The sequence below is a fragment of the Nilaparvata lugens genome, chromosome 13 (genome assembly GCF_014356525.2).
Source record: "Nilaparvata lugens isolate BPH chromosome 13, ASM1435652v1, whole genome shotgun sequence".
Taxonomy (NCBI): domain Eukaryota; kingdom Metazoa; phylum Arthropoda; class Insecta; order Hemiptera; family Delphacidae; genus Nilaparvata; species Nilaparvata lugens.
This window is the reverse complement of record NC_052516.1, coordinates 31,028,193-31,045,294: the sequence shown is the minus strand read 5'-3', so window position 1 is coordinate 31,045,294 and position 17,102 is coordinate 31,028,193. Positions and strand designations below refer to the sequence as shown.

The window sequence follows — 17,102 nt, the reverse complement described above, 5'->3', positions numbered from 1 at the left end:
GTTATCAATAAAAAATGATTATAATTCTATCAATACAGAATTAGTTGAATGAATTATTGTCGATGTACTGAGTTCTTGGTCAACAATAATTCAATATTGGTATTTACGGAATGGTTTCTTGAGTGCAGCAGAGGAACTTTGCGCACATATTTCACATTAAATTTTTCCTACAGTTACCATTGAATATGAAAAGTGGGTAATTATGGGTAAAATTCCCTGAAATCCATCAAATGTTTTTCCGTGTAATTTTATTATCAATAAAAACCTTAATTTATTTAAAATTGAATAATAATGTAGTAGTGTTTGAATGAAGGGGCAGCTGTGTGCTGTCAACTGCTGTCATCCACTGTTGTCCACCGCCTCAATATTATTATAACGTGCACCACAGTCACAGTTACCAACTTGATTTTGATTTTGCTGCACTGGTGCTCCATATAACCTACTATTTCGTGTTGTCATGTTGCAAATCTGGAGTGCAGAAAAAAATTTTCCCGCACTGGAGCGGAAAAGTGATTCTTTGCGTTCTGTAATCAGTGCAAAAATGGCCAGTTTAAAAGGTAACTGTAGGGAAAAAAATTGCCCATACTTCTGTATTCATGTTCGCATGTTTTCCACTTGTGATGGATAGCCAAAATATTGTGGAGCGAGCTGCACGGCGAATTGTAATCGAGGGCTCTGATTGGCTGAAAAGTTCAGCGTTCGGAGTGCTATGAGGCAAACAGTTAAAACAGAGGCAAGTGGCACGGCGAATGGTTTGGAGTACGGTACGGTGAATGATTAACAGCTGATTTTCAACATTATGAAACATATATGCTCATGTTTGTTGAAAGGCAAGATGTTCGGAGGAATGCACGGTTTGCTGCGCGGTTCGAGGTTCTGTTCGGCATGTGTGGACGCACCTTTAGTTGTTACAGGACATTTATACAGATAACAGGCCAAAGCAACATAATAATCTTCGTTCTTCTTCTTCCTTCTTCTTCTTCTTCTTCTTCTTCTTCTTCTTCTCTTCTCTTCTCCTCCTCCTCCTCCTCCTCCTCCTCCTCCTCCTCCTTCTTCTTCTTCTTCTTCTTCTTTTGCACAATTTCCCCCAAAAATTTCACTTTTCAACCATTCATTGCACAGCAAAGTCATAAGGAACCTTTTCGTTCAGGTACTAAAAAAAATCAGATCCATGCAGAAAAATCCCGATCAGGAGCACAGGGGGGTTCATGAGAGGGCACTTTTCGAGAATTTTGATGTAAAATCACACTACAGCTCAAACTAATTGGCCTACAGACTTGAAACTCTGCACAAACATTCTTCAAACATGCTAGATGCGCAATAAGAACGAATTTTGAGATATTTTGCCTCTAAGGATTCCAAAGGATGGAAAAGGATCCCATTAAGTAAACTGATGGTAAGGTGAACTCCATATGGAACTGAGATATTTGACACCATGATATTCTAACATATGTTGTAATCATTGGAAAGCTTGAAACAATTTCATCAATCAGCTGATCGAATTGATTTTGCGTTGATTGAGAGCGTGAGCTTGCCACGTGTTTGTTCCATTGTTGTATGCTTGGCCTGTTCGGTTTGCACCTTCTATCAGCTGTATATGGAGTCTCATACACTCCCATTAGAACAGATCACGAAGGTTTTCTCTGGTTAGGAGTTGTTGATAATTCTTTTTTCAAATTCAAATTTTATTGCCATCTAAAATCACATTGAAAACTTTCTTAATAGACAACAAGATTACAGAAACAAAATGACAAACATCTACCTACATTCATTTGTAGCACGGCCAGAAAAAGACAAACTTGAGTAGGTCTACTAGCCGTGAGTTCACAAAAAGACAAACTTGAGAACTAGCCGTGAGTTTATTGAATATAACTCAATATATATATATATATATATATATATATATATTATATATATATATATATAATATTATATATATATATATATAATATTGAAGCTATATTATAAATTCTTATTATTGTAATACTATATTGTTTTCAAATTCATCAAATGAATCCATCGGAGTCTGACGAATTTATAGGTAATGTAATCTAGTTATGATGGCTGTAACATTCCATATTGAGCTTCCTGCTCATAGCCAACAATCCTGCTTATATCAGAGCAGCTGATTTCAAAAATTTCGACACTGTGGATAATCTTGCATTGTAATTGGTTGATATCCTGTCGCGTAATATGAAATCCGTGGCCCAATGCAAAGGTTGAAGTTTGATTTGAAAATCAATTGTGAAAAGGAAGCTCTGATGGGATTGATTGTAATGTCCACATTATAACATGGTTGTAGATGAAATAATATTTAAATGCCACCTACCTATACGTTTATAAACCTCTTGCATGAGACCAATCGGACAAAAATTGTGAATTTTATCTGCGAGTTGGTCAGGATGCCCGTTATATTTCTCCACAACCAATTTGATCTGTTCAAAGCTGGCAGTTATCAGGAAATCCCCTAACTGCACATTATCACAGTTCGATGTTTCTAAAAAATACGGAATGAAAGAAATTAGATAATAAGAACGAACTTGGATGTGGGAGATGTGTTAGAATGAGAACCAAAAGATTGGTGCTGTTTGAAAATCCTAGAGAAGAGTCTGATGTGAATCCTACGATAGTAGTCTTCTGTCAGATGAGTTCACACAATTCCAAATGAGTTGAAGCTACATACTAGCACCACTTACTGGATGTCGAATCTACAGTATAGCCACATTCACGTTATAATATCAGTGTAAATGACAAGACAACATAGTTGAATAGTTTCTCTCTCCACCACCTTCTATACTTCCCTCTATACTATAACCTTGTACAAAGTGCGCCAGAGAAACTTACTCATTTGAAAAAAATCCCCGGTGAATTGGTTGTGTAGAGGGGTAGGAGGGGGCGTATCTGGAGGAGGAACTTCCCAAATTTATCCTCCCTCAAGTAAGTAGCCATCATGCTCTTGTCCAGAGAGCAGCGGGCCTTCGCTGTTGAGAGATTCTTTTCTAATGGTCGATCACTTGTTCTTGCTACGCAATGTGCATTCTGCGCTCGATTTCAAATTCCTCCTTACCGACTCGTTCCTGTTTGTTATTCAATTCTGCCGTGATTTAAATCATTTCGGGATTGTGGAAGTGTCGCTAAGCTTGGGAATGAACTTTCACAAACCATCAGAACTCCCGAAAATATTGAGAGTGAGGCAGTCAGTTTTGCGTTCTCCCAGGCATTCGGCTCACAAACACGCAGCTGCTATGCAATAGTAATATAAATTATTTATGACTCCTTTGTTCAACGAATTTCCCATGAAGACCTTCAATTTCAACCATATGAATTGGCTGTTGTTCAAAAATTGACTAAACGCGATTTTGTTGCCCGTCAAAATGCATGTGATATGCTGATTGACAAACTGCCTGAAGACACGGTCATTTTTCTCAGTGATGAAGCTCATTTCCACATACATCTCTTCAATGCATTTTTTATGGGGTTATTTGAAATCTCTGGTTTATGTCGATCGACCACGGACTAATGCCTGTGAGTATTGAATGTATAATTGTATTGAATTGTATATAATTACATTCTATCCTCACTGACTATAGCACACCTCATGAACAACATTCGCGACGCTTTGCCAACATACTTATTGATAACTCTTACAATGAGTGGACACAAATCTTGAAGAAGGATCCTATAAAGTAAGCTCATGAATATGGTAAGGAACGCCACAATGAAAATGATATTATATTGACACATGATTTTCTAACATATGTTGTAATATGTTAGAATATTTTTTGTGATATAAGATCAGCTGTGCTTTTAGTTCAAGTTTGTTTCTCGGTAATTCTTCAAAATTATATCCTCTACTACTAAACGAGCAACTTCTGTTTATATGTTTAGATGTTTATATGTTTTGATGTACCAAAGGATTGTACAGCCCTCGAATAATAAATCAATTTATTCATAGGCTGTTATACGAGCAAAATAAATTCCATCACTGGGGAAGTACCATAATCTTATCGAAGGCAGATAAACGACAGTTATCTAACCTACACAGGCTGAAACTAATAGATCAGTAATTATATTATAGCTTTCAGAAATTTATTAACTGAGAAAACCGTATGTATTTGTGATGTTTATCATTTTGATCAGTAAGGCAATATTTGAAGGTTAGAGATGAATTGAAGATAACCCTAGAATCAAAAAGATAACCCTAGATGAAGATAACCCTAGAATTGAATCAAAACAACCCTAAACCGACCAAAGCTAACTTGTCAACAAATAGCCAATTGAGAAGGCAGTTTGATTAATAATTGATCGCAACAGTTATATTTTATCAATTTTTTCATTTTTTATATTATAATTTCTATGCCGAATGGGCCTAAATATTTATTTATGAACTGTCATGAAGATATATTTGTTAGAATACGAAGACAAATTAGCTTAGCCTGTATATATATGATGATTGAGGGTTGATATTCTAACATATAAAAAACTATGTAAACAAAAAAGATATATATATATTCATTATTATGATTATTATTATTACAAGCATGTGTATTATTATATGTTTTTATACTCCTACTTTATGTTATAAAATCACGTCTATGTTCCACAAAATCATTGGCTACTTTTGAAGTCATTCAACAAATGCATATCGCGATGGATGAATTCATATTATTTATTTGCATATCTTTATAATTATATGGAACCTAATAAAAATAGTTGAGAACAACCTACAATCAGGAATTTTGCTCATTTGAAAGCTTTGAAGTTGGATACACTTCCACCACCCATTCAGCGTATTGGTTATGTCACAGAATCTGACCAATCCCGAATGAGTATGTAATTTTGGCGAGAAAAATTTCTAAGAAGAAACTCTAAGTGGAAATTAGAAGAAGACTCGAGGCCATTTTGCAGAAATCACCAGCGGGATACAGACCTGGTCCACATACATTGTTTAACCTTTTCGCTGCGCAATTGTTTTTTGCGCATAGCCTCTTGCTGCGTAAATCGACTACAGTCGACTTTTTTTCCTTTGAGCGCGTAAATCGACTTCAGTCCACATCAACAGAAAAACTTCTCCTTTGGCTGGTTAAATCGACAGAAGTCCCAAGTGGATAAACGCGATGTTTTCATGGCTCTGATTTGTGCTGCCACCTAGTGGAATGCCTTTGAACCGACCTCAACAGACAGACTAGTCCACAGTCCAGTGACCTTGTCAAACTGTTGAGCTAGTGAGTCGCGAGTATTTCATATTTTGAACATTATATTTCGGTTTATATCAGTTGTAAATGGTGCTAAGATATGATAATTATGTTAGTTCAAGTTTTTTAAAGTGAGTGTGATTAGTTTTATGATGAATAAATAATAATTTAGTGTACAGTTTTTAGTTTTGCAGTGTATCATCAATGAACAGTAAACAATAAACATAACCTAGAAAAATGAGTAGGTCTACCAGTAGGTCTATATCAGACGATGACATTCTCGAATATTTCAATCACGACAACTATCAATCTGGTTCAGAATTTGAAATAAGTTCATCAGATGAAGACACTTACGAAATTACACAGCCATACACAAGTGCTAGGTCTAGGCCCCCTGTTAGGCTCACTATTACCTGGACAGAAGTAAATGTTAAAGAGAAGGAAGAAATACAATTACAAAACAATTTCAACTTTCGTGAAGACAGAAAAATTCTTTTTGAAAATTGTTCTGAAGTAGAAACATTTAAAAAATTTTTCCCAGAACAACTCTTTGAACATATGGATTTTGGTTGTTCAAAGAACAACTCTTTGAACATTTGAATTTGGGTTGTTGGGAGCTACTAATTAGGCCTTTGAAGTTCATCTTTGACTTGTCACTGAAAACTGGAGTATTTCCGAGCAGATGGAAGATCTCGAAGATAGTCCCTATATTCAAATCCGGTAGGAGAGATGAGATCATGAACTATAGACCAATAAGTATATTGTCAGTCTTTGCCAAAGTTTTTGAAAGATCACTTTATGATAGGATTCTTTGGTATTCACGCCCCATAATGTCTGAAAATCAGCACGGTTTTCTTCCTGGAAGATCAGTTGTAACAAATTTGTTGGAGTTCACAGTATCTGTCTCTAATGTGCTGGATGCTGGTGGGGAGGTTGATGTTATCTATACAGACTTTAGTAAAGCCTTTGATCGTGTCAATCACGGTGTATTATTGAAGAGACTATCTCAGCTAGGCTTCAGCACTGCATTAATTGAATTCTTCAGAAGTTATCTGTTTCAAAGAGAGAATTTTGTATCTGTGCAGGGAAGCATTTCTTGTGCTTACTTCAGTACATCTGGTGTTCCTCAGGGCAGCAATTTGGGACCCCTTTCGTTTCTGCTACTGATTAATGAGCTACCCCTCCAGATACCCAACTCCAGATGTTTGATTTTTGCAGATGATATGAAAATCTTCAGAGAGGTGAGAGGCTTGGACGATTGTTATTCCTTGCAGGCTGACATTGACAGGGTTGCATTGTGGTGCCATGAGAATAAACTTGAAATGAATGTTAAAAAGTGCAAATGTATGACCATCTCTAGGAAAGCTAATCCAATTTGTCATTCCTACTTGATTGAGGGTGTTTGCTTGGAAAGGGTTACAGTGTGCAGGGATCTGGGCGTTGTTTTCAGTAGTGCACTGTCCTTCTCAGCACATGTTGACCACGTCATAAGCAGGGCAAACAGGCTCTTGGGCTTTGTCCTGAGAAACTCTGCTAGTTTTAATAATGTTAATACTGTGATAACCCTGTATCAGTCTCTGGTCAGGAGTGCTCTCGAGTATGCATCCATTGTTTGGAGTCCTTCCACTCATCTGGATGCATTGAGAATCGAGCGGGTGCAGAATAAGCTTCTCCGCTTCCTTTGACATTATAATATAATTTTTTAAGTAATAAATAAGTTCAACGATAATACATACATTTTATTTTTTATTCGAAATTCTTGGTCCTTTATTGATAGTTTTTCACTTTTTAGAAATAATATTATAGCCTGCATGAATCTGGCATGACATTTTACAATATGTTGAATCAGTCAGCTGTGTTTGAGCTGTTTTAAAACATCTGATCAGTAGTAAACAAAGTGTAACCTCAAAATTTAATGAGTAGTTCATATGTGGTTCGTGCTTTATTTGCAGAATAATTATAATTTTATTAAATAATTCTTTAGAAAATATGCAGTACAGAACGGTACTCTTATCTGATGTACAGTTACTGATAAGGAAGCTTTATCGCTCGGTCGCTAACTATTCCTTTAGCAAATTCTTTCATTTTAAAAGGTAATCACAATTTTTCTCTCTTCTCATGAGGTCTATTTAAAAAATTCATCAAAATATTGATCTCTTGAAATGTTCTATGCAATTGAGGCACAAAAATATTTTGAAATTAGATCCAATGATCCAATTAGATTAGATAAGATCTAATTTGAAAGTTTGATGCAATTCATTGAATGAGTAAATTCAATAAAATTGAAATCAATCTCCATATTCATCTAGATCAGTGGTTCCTGAAAATGGTCCGCAAAAGCTTTGGAAGTGGACAGCAAGGAACAAGAGGGAAGAAAAATTGATGTTTTAAGCGCTATTAATGTTATTTAAATGAACTTTATCAGTCTATTTTTTCAAAAGTATAAACAATTTCCCTTTGAAAATGTTATACCAAACTCATCGGAAGTTCAAAATTTGTTTTCAATCGGTGAAAGGAGTGATAAGTACCAAATTTTCAATGCAATATGATAGGACTATGAAGTTTGTTTGGAATCTTAATGACTGATTTGTACCATGTGATCGACCTAGCCAATTAAATGCGTGACACTCAATGGCCATACTGTGGGTTATATACGGTAGTTACTGTACTTTAGACTAGAGATAACTGATTGATTCAGAGTAAAACTGTTCTAGAAAGTGTAATAATGAAAATTAAATATTGTTAGAATGGGGCAGTGCATGTTAATTGGTCATACTGCAAGATTTGAGGATGAACGTTAATCAAAAACAAGTTGAGAACCAGTTTGGAAAACAAACATAGGATATTAATAGAGAAGCCAGAAGGGAAAATAAGTTATTGTGGTTCCTGGTGAACATTATGAGTCATGGAAAATGTTCATAGCAGAGAAACTGAGAGGAGTCAGAAAGTCCTGATCGTAAATTCAATAAATAAGTACCTATGATTGAGGAAATCACATGCTCATTATCAGAAGATTCTTGGATTGTTGTATTGAAGTATGTTAGTTGAAATATTTAGTTCTGCTACAATGATTGTATTATTGTGTAATGCCACAAAGTTGAAGGAATCCGTCTTACTGTTACTTCTCCTCTGTGGTAATGCTCAGAATAAATCAACAACCATATTTCTCAATTGTGATGAAGAAGAAACAATCAAAGAGACTCTACTTAGAATACTTTTCAATGTTTTGATTGTAAGATTTTCGGAAAATTCATTTCCATACCGCAGTGAAAATGCTGGGTGTAATTTATCTTGAAAAAGACCTACCCGTACTATTTTATTGATAATTATTTCAAGTATCTCCACTCAGTTCATTGCATTTATTGACTTTACAAGAAAGTAAGTTATAATTTATAATAAAATGCTGGGCGTAATTCATCTTGGAAAACTAGGTGTTTTTCAAGATGAATTACACCCAGCATTTTCACTGCGGTATGGGAATGAATTTTCCAAGAATCTTACAATCAAAACATTGAAAAGTATTCTAAGTAGAGTTTATTTGATTGTTTCTTCTCCACTACGATTTAGAAATATGGTTGCTGATTTATTCTGAGCATCACCACAGAGTAGAAGTAACAGTAAGACGGATTCCTTCAACTTTGTGGCATTACACAATAAGACAGTCATAAAAGGAGATCGGGCGGGCGAAGCCCGCCTCCCAGCCGGAGCGTGAAGGGCGGAGGCTACTATCCAACCCTATACAGTCATGAAAGGAGACTGGGTGGGCGAGGCCTGCCTCCCAGCAAGAGCGCGAAGCGCGGAGGCTGCTACCCAATACTTTAAAGTCATAAAAGACGATTGGGCGGGCGAAGCCCACCTCCCAGTCGGAGTGCAAAGCGTGGAGTTATTAATTGATGCTAGTGAGCAGAGTAAGATTTTTAGTGAGCTATCTCTGATATTTTCTTTCTTGCATACTTTCTCATATTGTTTTTATATTTATCGTATCATATATTATTGCTTGTTGGATCTATATGTGTAAATTATATATTTTATCTGTTGAATGGTGTATCTTTCATTCATAATCCTGTCCTCATGCATGACCAATCTTGTACTACCGGTAGCATATTTTATCCTTATTGACAAATTCAAAAAATTATCAACCAACAATATTCTTGATCAAATGTGTTGGATGCATCAGTGATATACAGCATTGATCGTTGAATCTTCAGAAATATTACATTCTGAAGATCACGGTATATAGAAGAATACGGTAGGTGTCACGCGCATGTTTGGGCTAAATTTCCGGTGGAGCTGACGTCATTTTATATCCAATCATCTGTTTTCAACAAATAAGTTTCATAAATTGCCAATAGGTGTTGAAAACCTCGGTTGGTGGCGATGACGCAATCTAGCTGGTTGGCCACTGCGCACACATTTCATGACCTCTACCGTTTTCATCTAAATACCGTGCTCAAGATTCATTCAAATGGTTCAACATGATTACTGAAATCGAATTGACTGAAACACAGGGTCATAGAATTAAGTTGAAGCAGTACTTCAAATCAATAGAAAGTATAAGGAATTCTAATCGAATATTGTCTTTGATCACACCTGGTATTATCTCACACTGCTGTTGCATACTACACTGGAGGAAGAAGAAGAAGAAGGAGGAGAAGAATAAGAAGAAGAAGAAGAAATTATGAAGAAAAAGAAAAATTAGGAGAAAAAGAAATAGAAGAAGAAGAATTCAAAGAAGAAGAGGAAGAAGTAGAAGAAGAAGAAGAAGAAGAAGAAGAGAAGAAGAAGAAGGAGAGGAAGGAGAAGAAATTGAGAAGAAAAAGGAAAATTAGAAGAAAAGAATGAAAAATTATTGCCAGAAAATGGGACCTGTCCTATTTTCAGAGAAGAGCAATAGTAATGGTGCATGAATGCTACCCTACCGTACCAGCACCCCCAACCTAATTAACATGCCCTCCTTCATACAGTCATAGAAGGCAATTGTGCGGGGGAAGCCTGCCTCCCAGCCGGAGCGCGAAGGGCGGAGGCTACTATCCAACCCTATACAGTCATAAAAGGTGATTGTGTGGGCCAAGCCCGCCTCCCAGCAAGAGCGCGAAGCGCGGAGGCTGCTACCCAACACTATATAGTCATAAAAGACGATTGGGCGGGCGAAGCCCGCCTCCCAGCCGGAGTGCGAAGCACGGAGTTATTATTAATTGATGCTAGTAAGCATAGTAAGATTTTTAGTGAGCTATCTGTGATATTTTCTTTCTTGCATACTTTCTCATATTGTTTTTATATTTATCGTTTCATATTTTATTATTGCTCGTTGGATCTATATGTGTAAAATATATATTTCATTTGTTGAATGGTGTATCTCCCATTTATAATCCTGTCTTCATGCATGACCAATCTTGAACTAGCATATTTATTTTTATTGACAAATTAATAAAATTAGGAACCAACAATATTCTCCATCAAATGTGTTAGATGCATCAGCGATATACAGCATTGATTGTTAAATCTTCAGAAATATTGTGCTCTCAATATTCATTCAAATTGTTCAACATAATTACTGGAATTGAATTTACTGGAACACATGATCATAAGTAGGAGTAAAGTGAGAGTTCTGAAGAAAAGCTGCCCCAAAGCTGGAGAAAAGCTGCCCCCAAATCTGCCCCGAAGCTGATTCTTAGTTCTAGCCTTGCCCAATCCAATGTAATCTGAACTAACTTAACCTAGCCATACCCCTAATCTCACAATAAATCTCAAATGAAGATCCCCATTCCCACTTTTTTGGAAAATCTAGATCCAGCTTTTTCTTATTTCTTGAATAACTAAGAAACTGTTAATTTTACAAAAAAAATTACAAGGATAACTTTTTCCAGTAAATCTAATAACAAATCCATCGACACCCCATTTGTCAAGATTGAACAGAAAATGAGGATCTCCTGGGAAAAGTAGATCCAGCTTTTTTCAATTTCTTTAATAACTGAGAAACCGTTAATTTTACAAAAAATCTACAAGAATAACTTTTTCCAGTAAATCTAATAACAAATCCATCGACACCCCATTTGTCAAGATTGAACAGAAAATAAGGATCTTATGGAAAAAGTAGATCCAATTTCTTGAATAACTAAGAAACCAAGAATAATTTTTTTCAGTAAATTTATTTGTCAAGGGATCCTAACTCAACTTTTTTTGAAACTGAGCAACAAGCACACAGAATCTCTAATGATATTTTCATGTTGAAACCCTCTCTTAAGCAACACAAACCTCAGCACTAAACCTCAGAGGGATGACCCTCTGTCTTTAACCAGCTAAGTTTGAACTTGGAGGAGCAAACCCTTGTTAGATGTATCCAAATATTTCATGATAAGAAGATATTTGCAAGTTCCATGGGAAGAGAATGGAATTATTTACTTATGGTTACCCTTCTAGGGTTAATGCAAATGATAATTTGAGAATCGTGGCGCATCGTGCCTCCCATATGCTTTCAGCTTCACAGTGACAGTAGTGATCTATAGCAGAGATGAACTAAATCTCTAAAGAGATAAACAAAATATAGTTTTCGTTTTTCTGTGTCTATTGTGAGATCCACTGAATTGTAAAGTAAGTAAGAGTAATTTCATGCAAGCCCAACTGTGAAATCTCATCTACAACTATTCTAGAGCACACTCATTTTTGTTCAGACATAATATAATGATTATAATTATTCAATATTCACCTCTAACGATGGGCAATAAATTAAACTGTTGATCAACCTCGGTTTTGTTAATTCCACTATCAGGCCTCATTGTCTGAAAATTTGAGAAAAAATTGTCAAAAGAATACCAATTTTCAAATTCAAATGAATAAGATGTTTGGAATTGAGTTCCATAATATGTTTTGATGTTAAATGTATATTGTATATCCTAGATACTCGAAATGATCTATCAAGTCCAGCTTTTGGACAACTCAACATTAACGAGGAGATCGAAGAGGGGGAGCTCTGGACAAAGGAAGAAGCCAACAGATCTGGTGTTAACCTCCAGGACTGCTTAGAGGAAGTGGTAAGAAATTATTATATTGGTTTAGTACAATGATTATGAATGAGCAAGTTCAAAACAAGGAGAAGCTTCAGTATTACAAGATTCTTCTTGTAAAATAACTTTTAATAATTAATAACAATCAATTCAGGATGGAGAAAATTGATCGTTAGTCCCAGTACTATAGTAAACGCAAATTGGTGAGGCGGGTGATGGTGGCACCATCTCTGATTTCCAATCCCGGTATTTCGGGATTATCCAATATCAATCCCGGGATCCCGGGACTGAGCCATTTTTAACCAATAGTACTCCTCCAATTACATGTTCAGTAACAGTGTGTGGAATTAAAAATGGCTAATTATAGGCTAGTAAATTAAATTTCATAGTGCCAACTAGATATTCCACTTATGATAGAGAAAGAGAAGAGGAGAGGAATGATTAGACAGAGAGTTAATAGATGGTGGTTGTTTATTTCTGATTTCTGAAGTCTTCTCAAAGTTCTAAGTGCATTTCAGGGAAATTTGAAAAATGCATTTCAGTGAAATTTCAGGGAAAAATTCAGTTGGCCTTGAGACGTCTTGGAGTAAGCATTGATTGTTTGTGTGTTTCCTTTGTTGTTACGATATATTTAAGTTCACTGGTTAACTATGATGTGTTTGAAGTGTGATATGGATGCTCTTAAACAGGACTTTTTAAAATGTAACTCGTGTAACACAAAATGCCATTTTTGTGTCAGTTTATGAAAGAGTCCAATTTTCGAAAAATGTCCATCGAAAATAAGGCCAAGGAGAGGTGCATAACTTGTAAAGAAGGGTCCGGGGAGAGGCAGTGAGGATAGAATGTGATAGAGCTGCCTTGCTCATAGCTGGATGCAGAGCGGGAACATGCTTGACCCCCAACTCTCTGGTGGTATAGGCCTACCACGCCTAAGCTGTCTCAAGTCTTTATATTGCAAGCATTATGCAAATTGTCTATATATCTAGTTTTAATGAAAATATTGAAACATGAACTCATCTCAATGGCTTTCTCATATTATTACCTACAATTTAAGTCATATACCTTTTCATCGTAGCTGCCACTGTTTGCATGTTAACCATGTGCAAACCGAAATACTATATTTAACGATTGCACATACATCCATTTTATTCTATGAACAATAATTATGCACGCATTCAACTAAAAAATGTTTTGGATAGGATTCTTAGTGCATAAAACGATCTATTCCCACAGATACCTTGGAAAGTGAACATTTCTGCACTGATTGCAGGCCGCAAAGAATCACTTTTCTGCATTAGTGCGCAAAGTGAGTACTTTGCATACTCCAGATTTGCAGCATGACAACGCGAAATAGTTAGTAGGTTATATGGAGCACCAGTGCAGGAAAATCAAAATCAAGTTAGTAACACTCATAGTGAGGCCCACGTTATAATGGCAGTGGAGAACAGCGTTGCCTTGCCATTATGTGCCTTGATTATAGTAATTTCAATGCTCACATAACATAAACCCCCTTCAAGCAGTAACATAAGTTTTTAATTGAACTACTAATCATTATAATCCAATTATTATTATTCAATATAAAATAAATTAAGGTTTTTATCAATAATAAAATTACACAGAAAAACATTTGATTGATTTCAGGTAATTTTACCCACTTTTCATATTCAATGGTAACTATAGGAAAAATTTAATGTGAAATACGTGCGCAAAGTTCATTTGCTGCACTCAAGAAACCATTCCACCCTCACCTACTCCTCGGGCATAAACGTTGCTTTCGGTGCAGCAAACTGTCACTTTGCGCACTAGTTGCACAAATAACTATTCCATTGATATGTTGTATAATAATACGTATTTGGTGTGGTCACAGAACAACAACATACCAATGCTATGAAGAGCCGAAATAATAAAATCATCATTACTTGAAACTATACTATCAATGGTATAATGGATTTGATGAGTTGACATTCATTCACAGAGACATTTTCCTCTATTATCTACGATTTATATATGTACTGCATATATTTGGTTTTTTCTACACTATTCAACACCAGCTTGATTCTGAATTTGTTTGATTTTCAGCTACTCATTTCATAGAAGAAATTAATTGATAGAACTGCCTTTTTCAAACAATGATATTTTTCCTAGAAAGGCGAAACAGGAATTATTTGTAGAATGTGCGAAACAATTCTCAATAAAAATTGAGAAATAATTTATATTCGTGACAAAAGTCAACAGATCCAAAAACAGAAAATCAGGCAAAAAGTGATGAAACTTATTCATTTCAAATGAAAATGAAAATAATGCCAGACTATTCATTCAACTATATGCAGAACCTATATACCTATAGAACTATGTTTGTATTGTGAAGTTTAAATGATGAGTTGAGTGTAATGAATGTAAAAATGTATTATGTAAATAAAGCCTGTAAGAAAAATCATCGAATTAATGAGTGTGACCTGGCCAGAATAAATCAGATTTCAGGAACTGAATACAACTGAAATGAATAAATAAATAAATAATGAATAAATAAATGTTCATTTCCCCCCAAAAAAAAACTAAAACCACAACATCAATTACACAAAATATTACATAAATTACAATATTACATACAATAGTTAGTTACAAAAAATTCTTTTAATATGTCCCCTACTCGTTTAGTTTTTTCTGTGTGAAAATTGACCTAATCCACTATGGCGTACCATGTTCTTAAGTTGGTTTTGTTGGTTTTTCTGTTCATATTATTAATTAGTTGGTGTTTAGTAAGTCATTAGGTGGTTAGTTGTTATTTGAAATAATGTTTTCTATGCTCTGTCTTCCTTTGCTAGTATAATATCAAAGGTTAAATCAAAGGTAACTAAGCTTACATTATATTTTCATAGTTCTATAATATAATTGCGATATTGGTCAAGTGTAGTTTTAGAGCAGAGTCACAGTGATCCATCACTGACTATTAGTTTAGTTTGAACGCATAATCTGTTGTTCTGTGATCATCAAATAAGTATGATTACAAATCAATTTGAAGGTTTTCCTGTGTTCTAGAAGTTTTATTGGTAACATTTTGTTGTTTGAAGATTGCATGATAGCCTATTGAATTGAATAGATATGTATGCAAACGTTGAAGTTCGAACCATTTTAGCTTGCACACTGATAACTACCAAACAGTTGCAGTTAAAATAAAAAGGTATTACAAAGAGAAGACATGGAAATGGAATGAAATAATATTTCAATGATAATAATACAATGAAAAAGGCTAAATCAGATTTTTCCAAGCTGAAACTGGAAAATAGTAAAAACAACTCCAGAAAGACATGGGATTTTTATTAATGAAATGCTCGATATACATGAAAAACACATTCAGCCAAATATAGATCCAGATATTTTGAATGATCATTTCACAAGAATTGGTGAGAAATATGCAAGCCAAGTCCTGGAAGATATCGATAATATTGAAATACCAGACTCATTATCCCCCAGTCCTAGAACAGCATTTTTTTGGGTCCGTATCACAGAGACAAGTTCTCACAGAGACAAGTAGTGTTTTTGAACGATATTAGTGTCAGAGAGACAAGTTACATATGAACAAGTATTCATATAAATGGCAGTCTCACAGGAACAAGTTCCCACAGAGACAAGGTGAGTCTCACAGAGACAAGGTGAGTCTCACAGAGACAAGGTGAGTCTCACAGAGACAAGGTAAGTCTCACTAGAACAAGTAGTGTCACTGGAACAAGAAGAGGGGTAGAGTCCCATTCGAACAAGTGGAGTGTCACAGAGACAAGGTCAGTCTCACAGGAACAAGGTTGGTGTGGTGTGTTGCCTACACATGAAGATGAAGGCATTCCATTTGCTCTAATAAATTGGATGTCATCTGTTTTTTAATATATATACATATATATTATGGTGACATGAATAGAATAGAATGACTGCCTTTATTCCTCTTAGAGAGCGAAGTTAGGGCGCAGTCGACCCTCTCTTACACTCAACTCTCTATCAAGTATTATAACAATACAAAAAATAATACAAATAATATGATTAAAAACAAACAATAGTTTAGTTATCTACTTATTTAAAATAATAACAAATTTTAAATTATTGAAGAGAAAGAGAAAAAATGACATTGAAAATAATACATAACAATGCTGAATAATAGTATTTTCTGATACTTCATCACTTTAGTAAAAAATAAGACATTACAGAATACAATACAGTAGGCCTACATAGCAACTGAAGTGTTTGCTATACATTTCATTTCCTACTTATTATCACTATGTAAATCTCGAAGTGGATAAGTAAACTACATTATGATTCATTTAAATTGTAAAATAGAATCTTCCTTCAATCAACAAACAACGTGACAAACAACGCTCCTTCAACCCACGTGACATACATATATAAATAAATAATTGACATATGTAAATAATGTGGTGACATCATTTGATGCCAGCTTTAAACGTTTCTCCTGTGGAGAAAAATGATGAATTTACTGAACTGTTTAGTGTATTCTAGACATTTAGATTCAAATCTATATAGCAATATTGATTCCCCTTTTCATCCAGGATATTTGTGGTTTCTTAAAATTTCGATTTATTGACCGAGCGGAGTGAGTTCTAAGATTCAAGTCGACGGCTTTGCATTTCTCTTTATAAGTAATTTCTCGAGATAGTACTGGTTGGAGACTCAAAACAAATATCTCACATCGAGAGAAGTGGTTTACCAGCAGTCTTGAAAAATATTTCTGTTTTCGCGGATCCGGATTCTTACCAATCAGTAACCAACAGGTGTCCAATGGATGTGTGCTGTCTGTTGTCTAACTACTACAATGATATCTGCACTACAAATAAAATTATTCGATCAATTGAACCAACAATAACTAACGGAGAACCTCACAACCTACAACCACAAA

General features: G+C 35.2%; 1 protein-coding gene across 1 annotated transcript in view; it reads right to left on the bottom strand.

The window, feature by feature from the left end:
- Positions 1-17,102, bottom strand: part of LOC111053983 — a 144,721-nt gene that overhangs the window by 44,210 nt on the left and 83,409 nt on the right. The window contains exons 5-6 of the mRNA XM_039440307.1: positions 11,902-11,974; positions 2,330-2,497 (exon numbers count right to left, since the gene is read on the bottom strand). Of these exons, the coding sequence (XP_039296241.1) occupies positions 2,330-2,497; positions 11,902-11,974 (241 nt within the window). The remainder of the gene's footprint in view (positions 1-2,329; positions 2,498-11,901; positions 11,975-17,102) is intronic.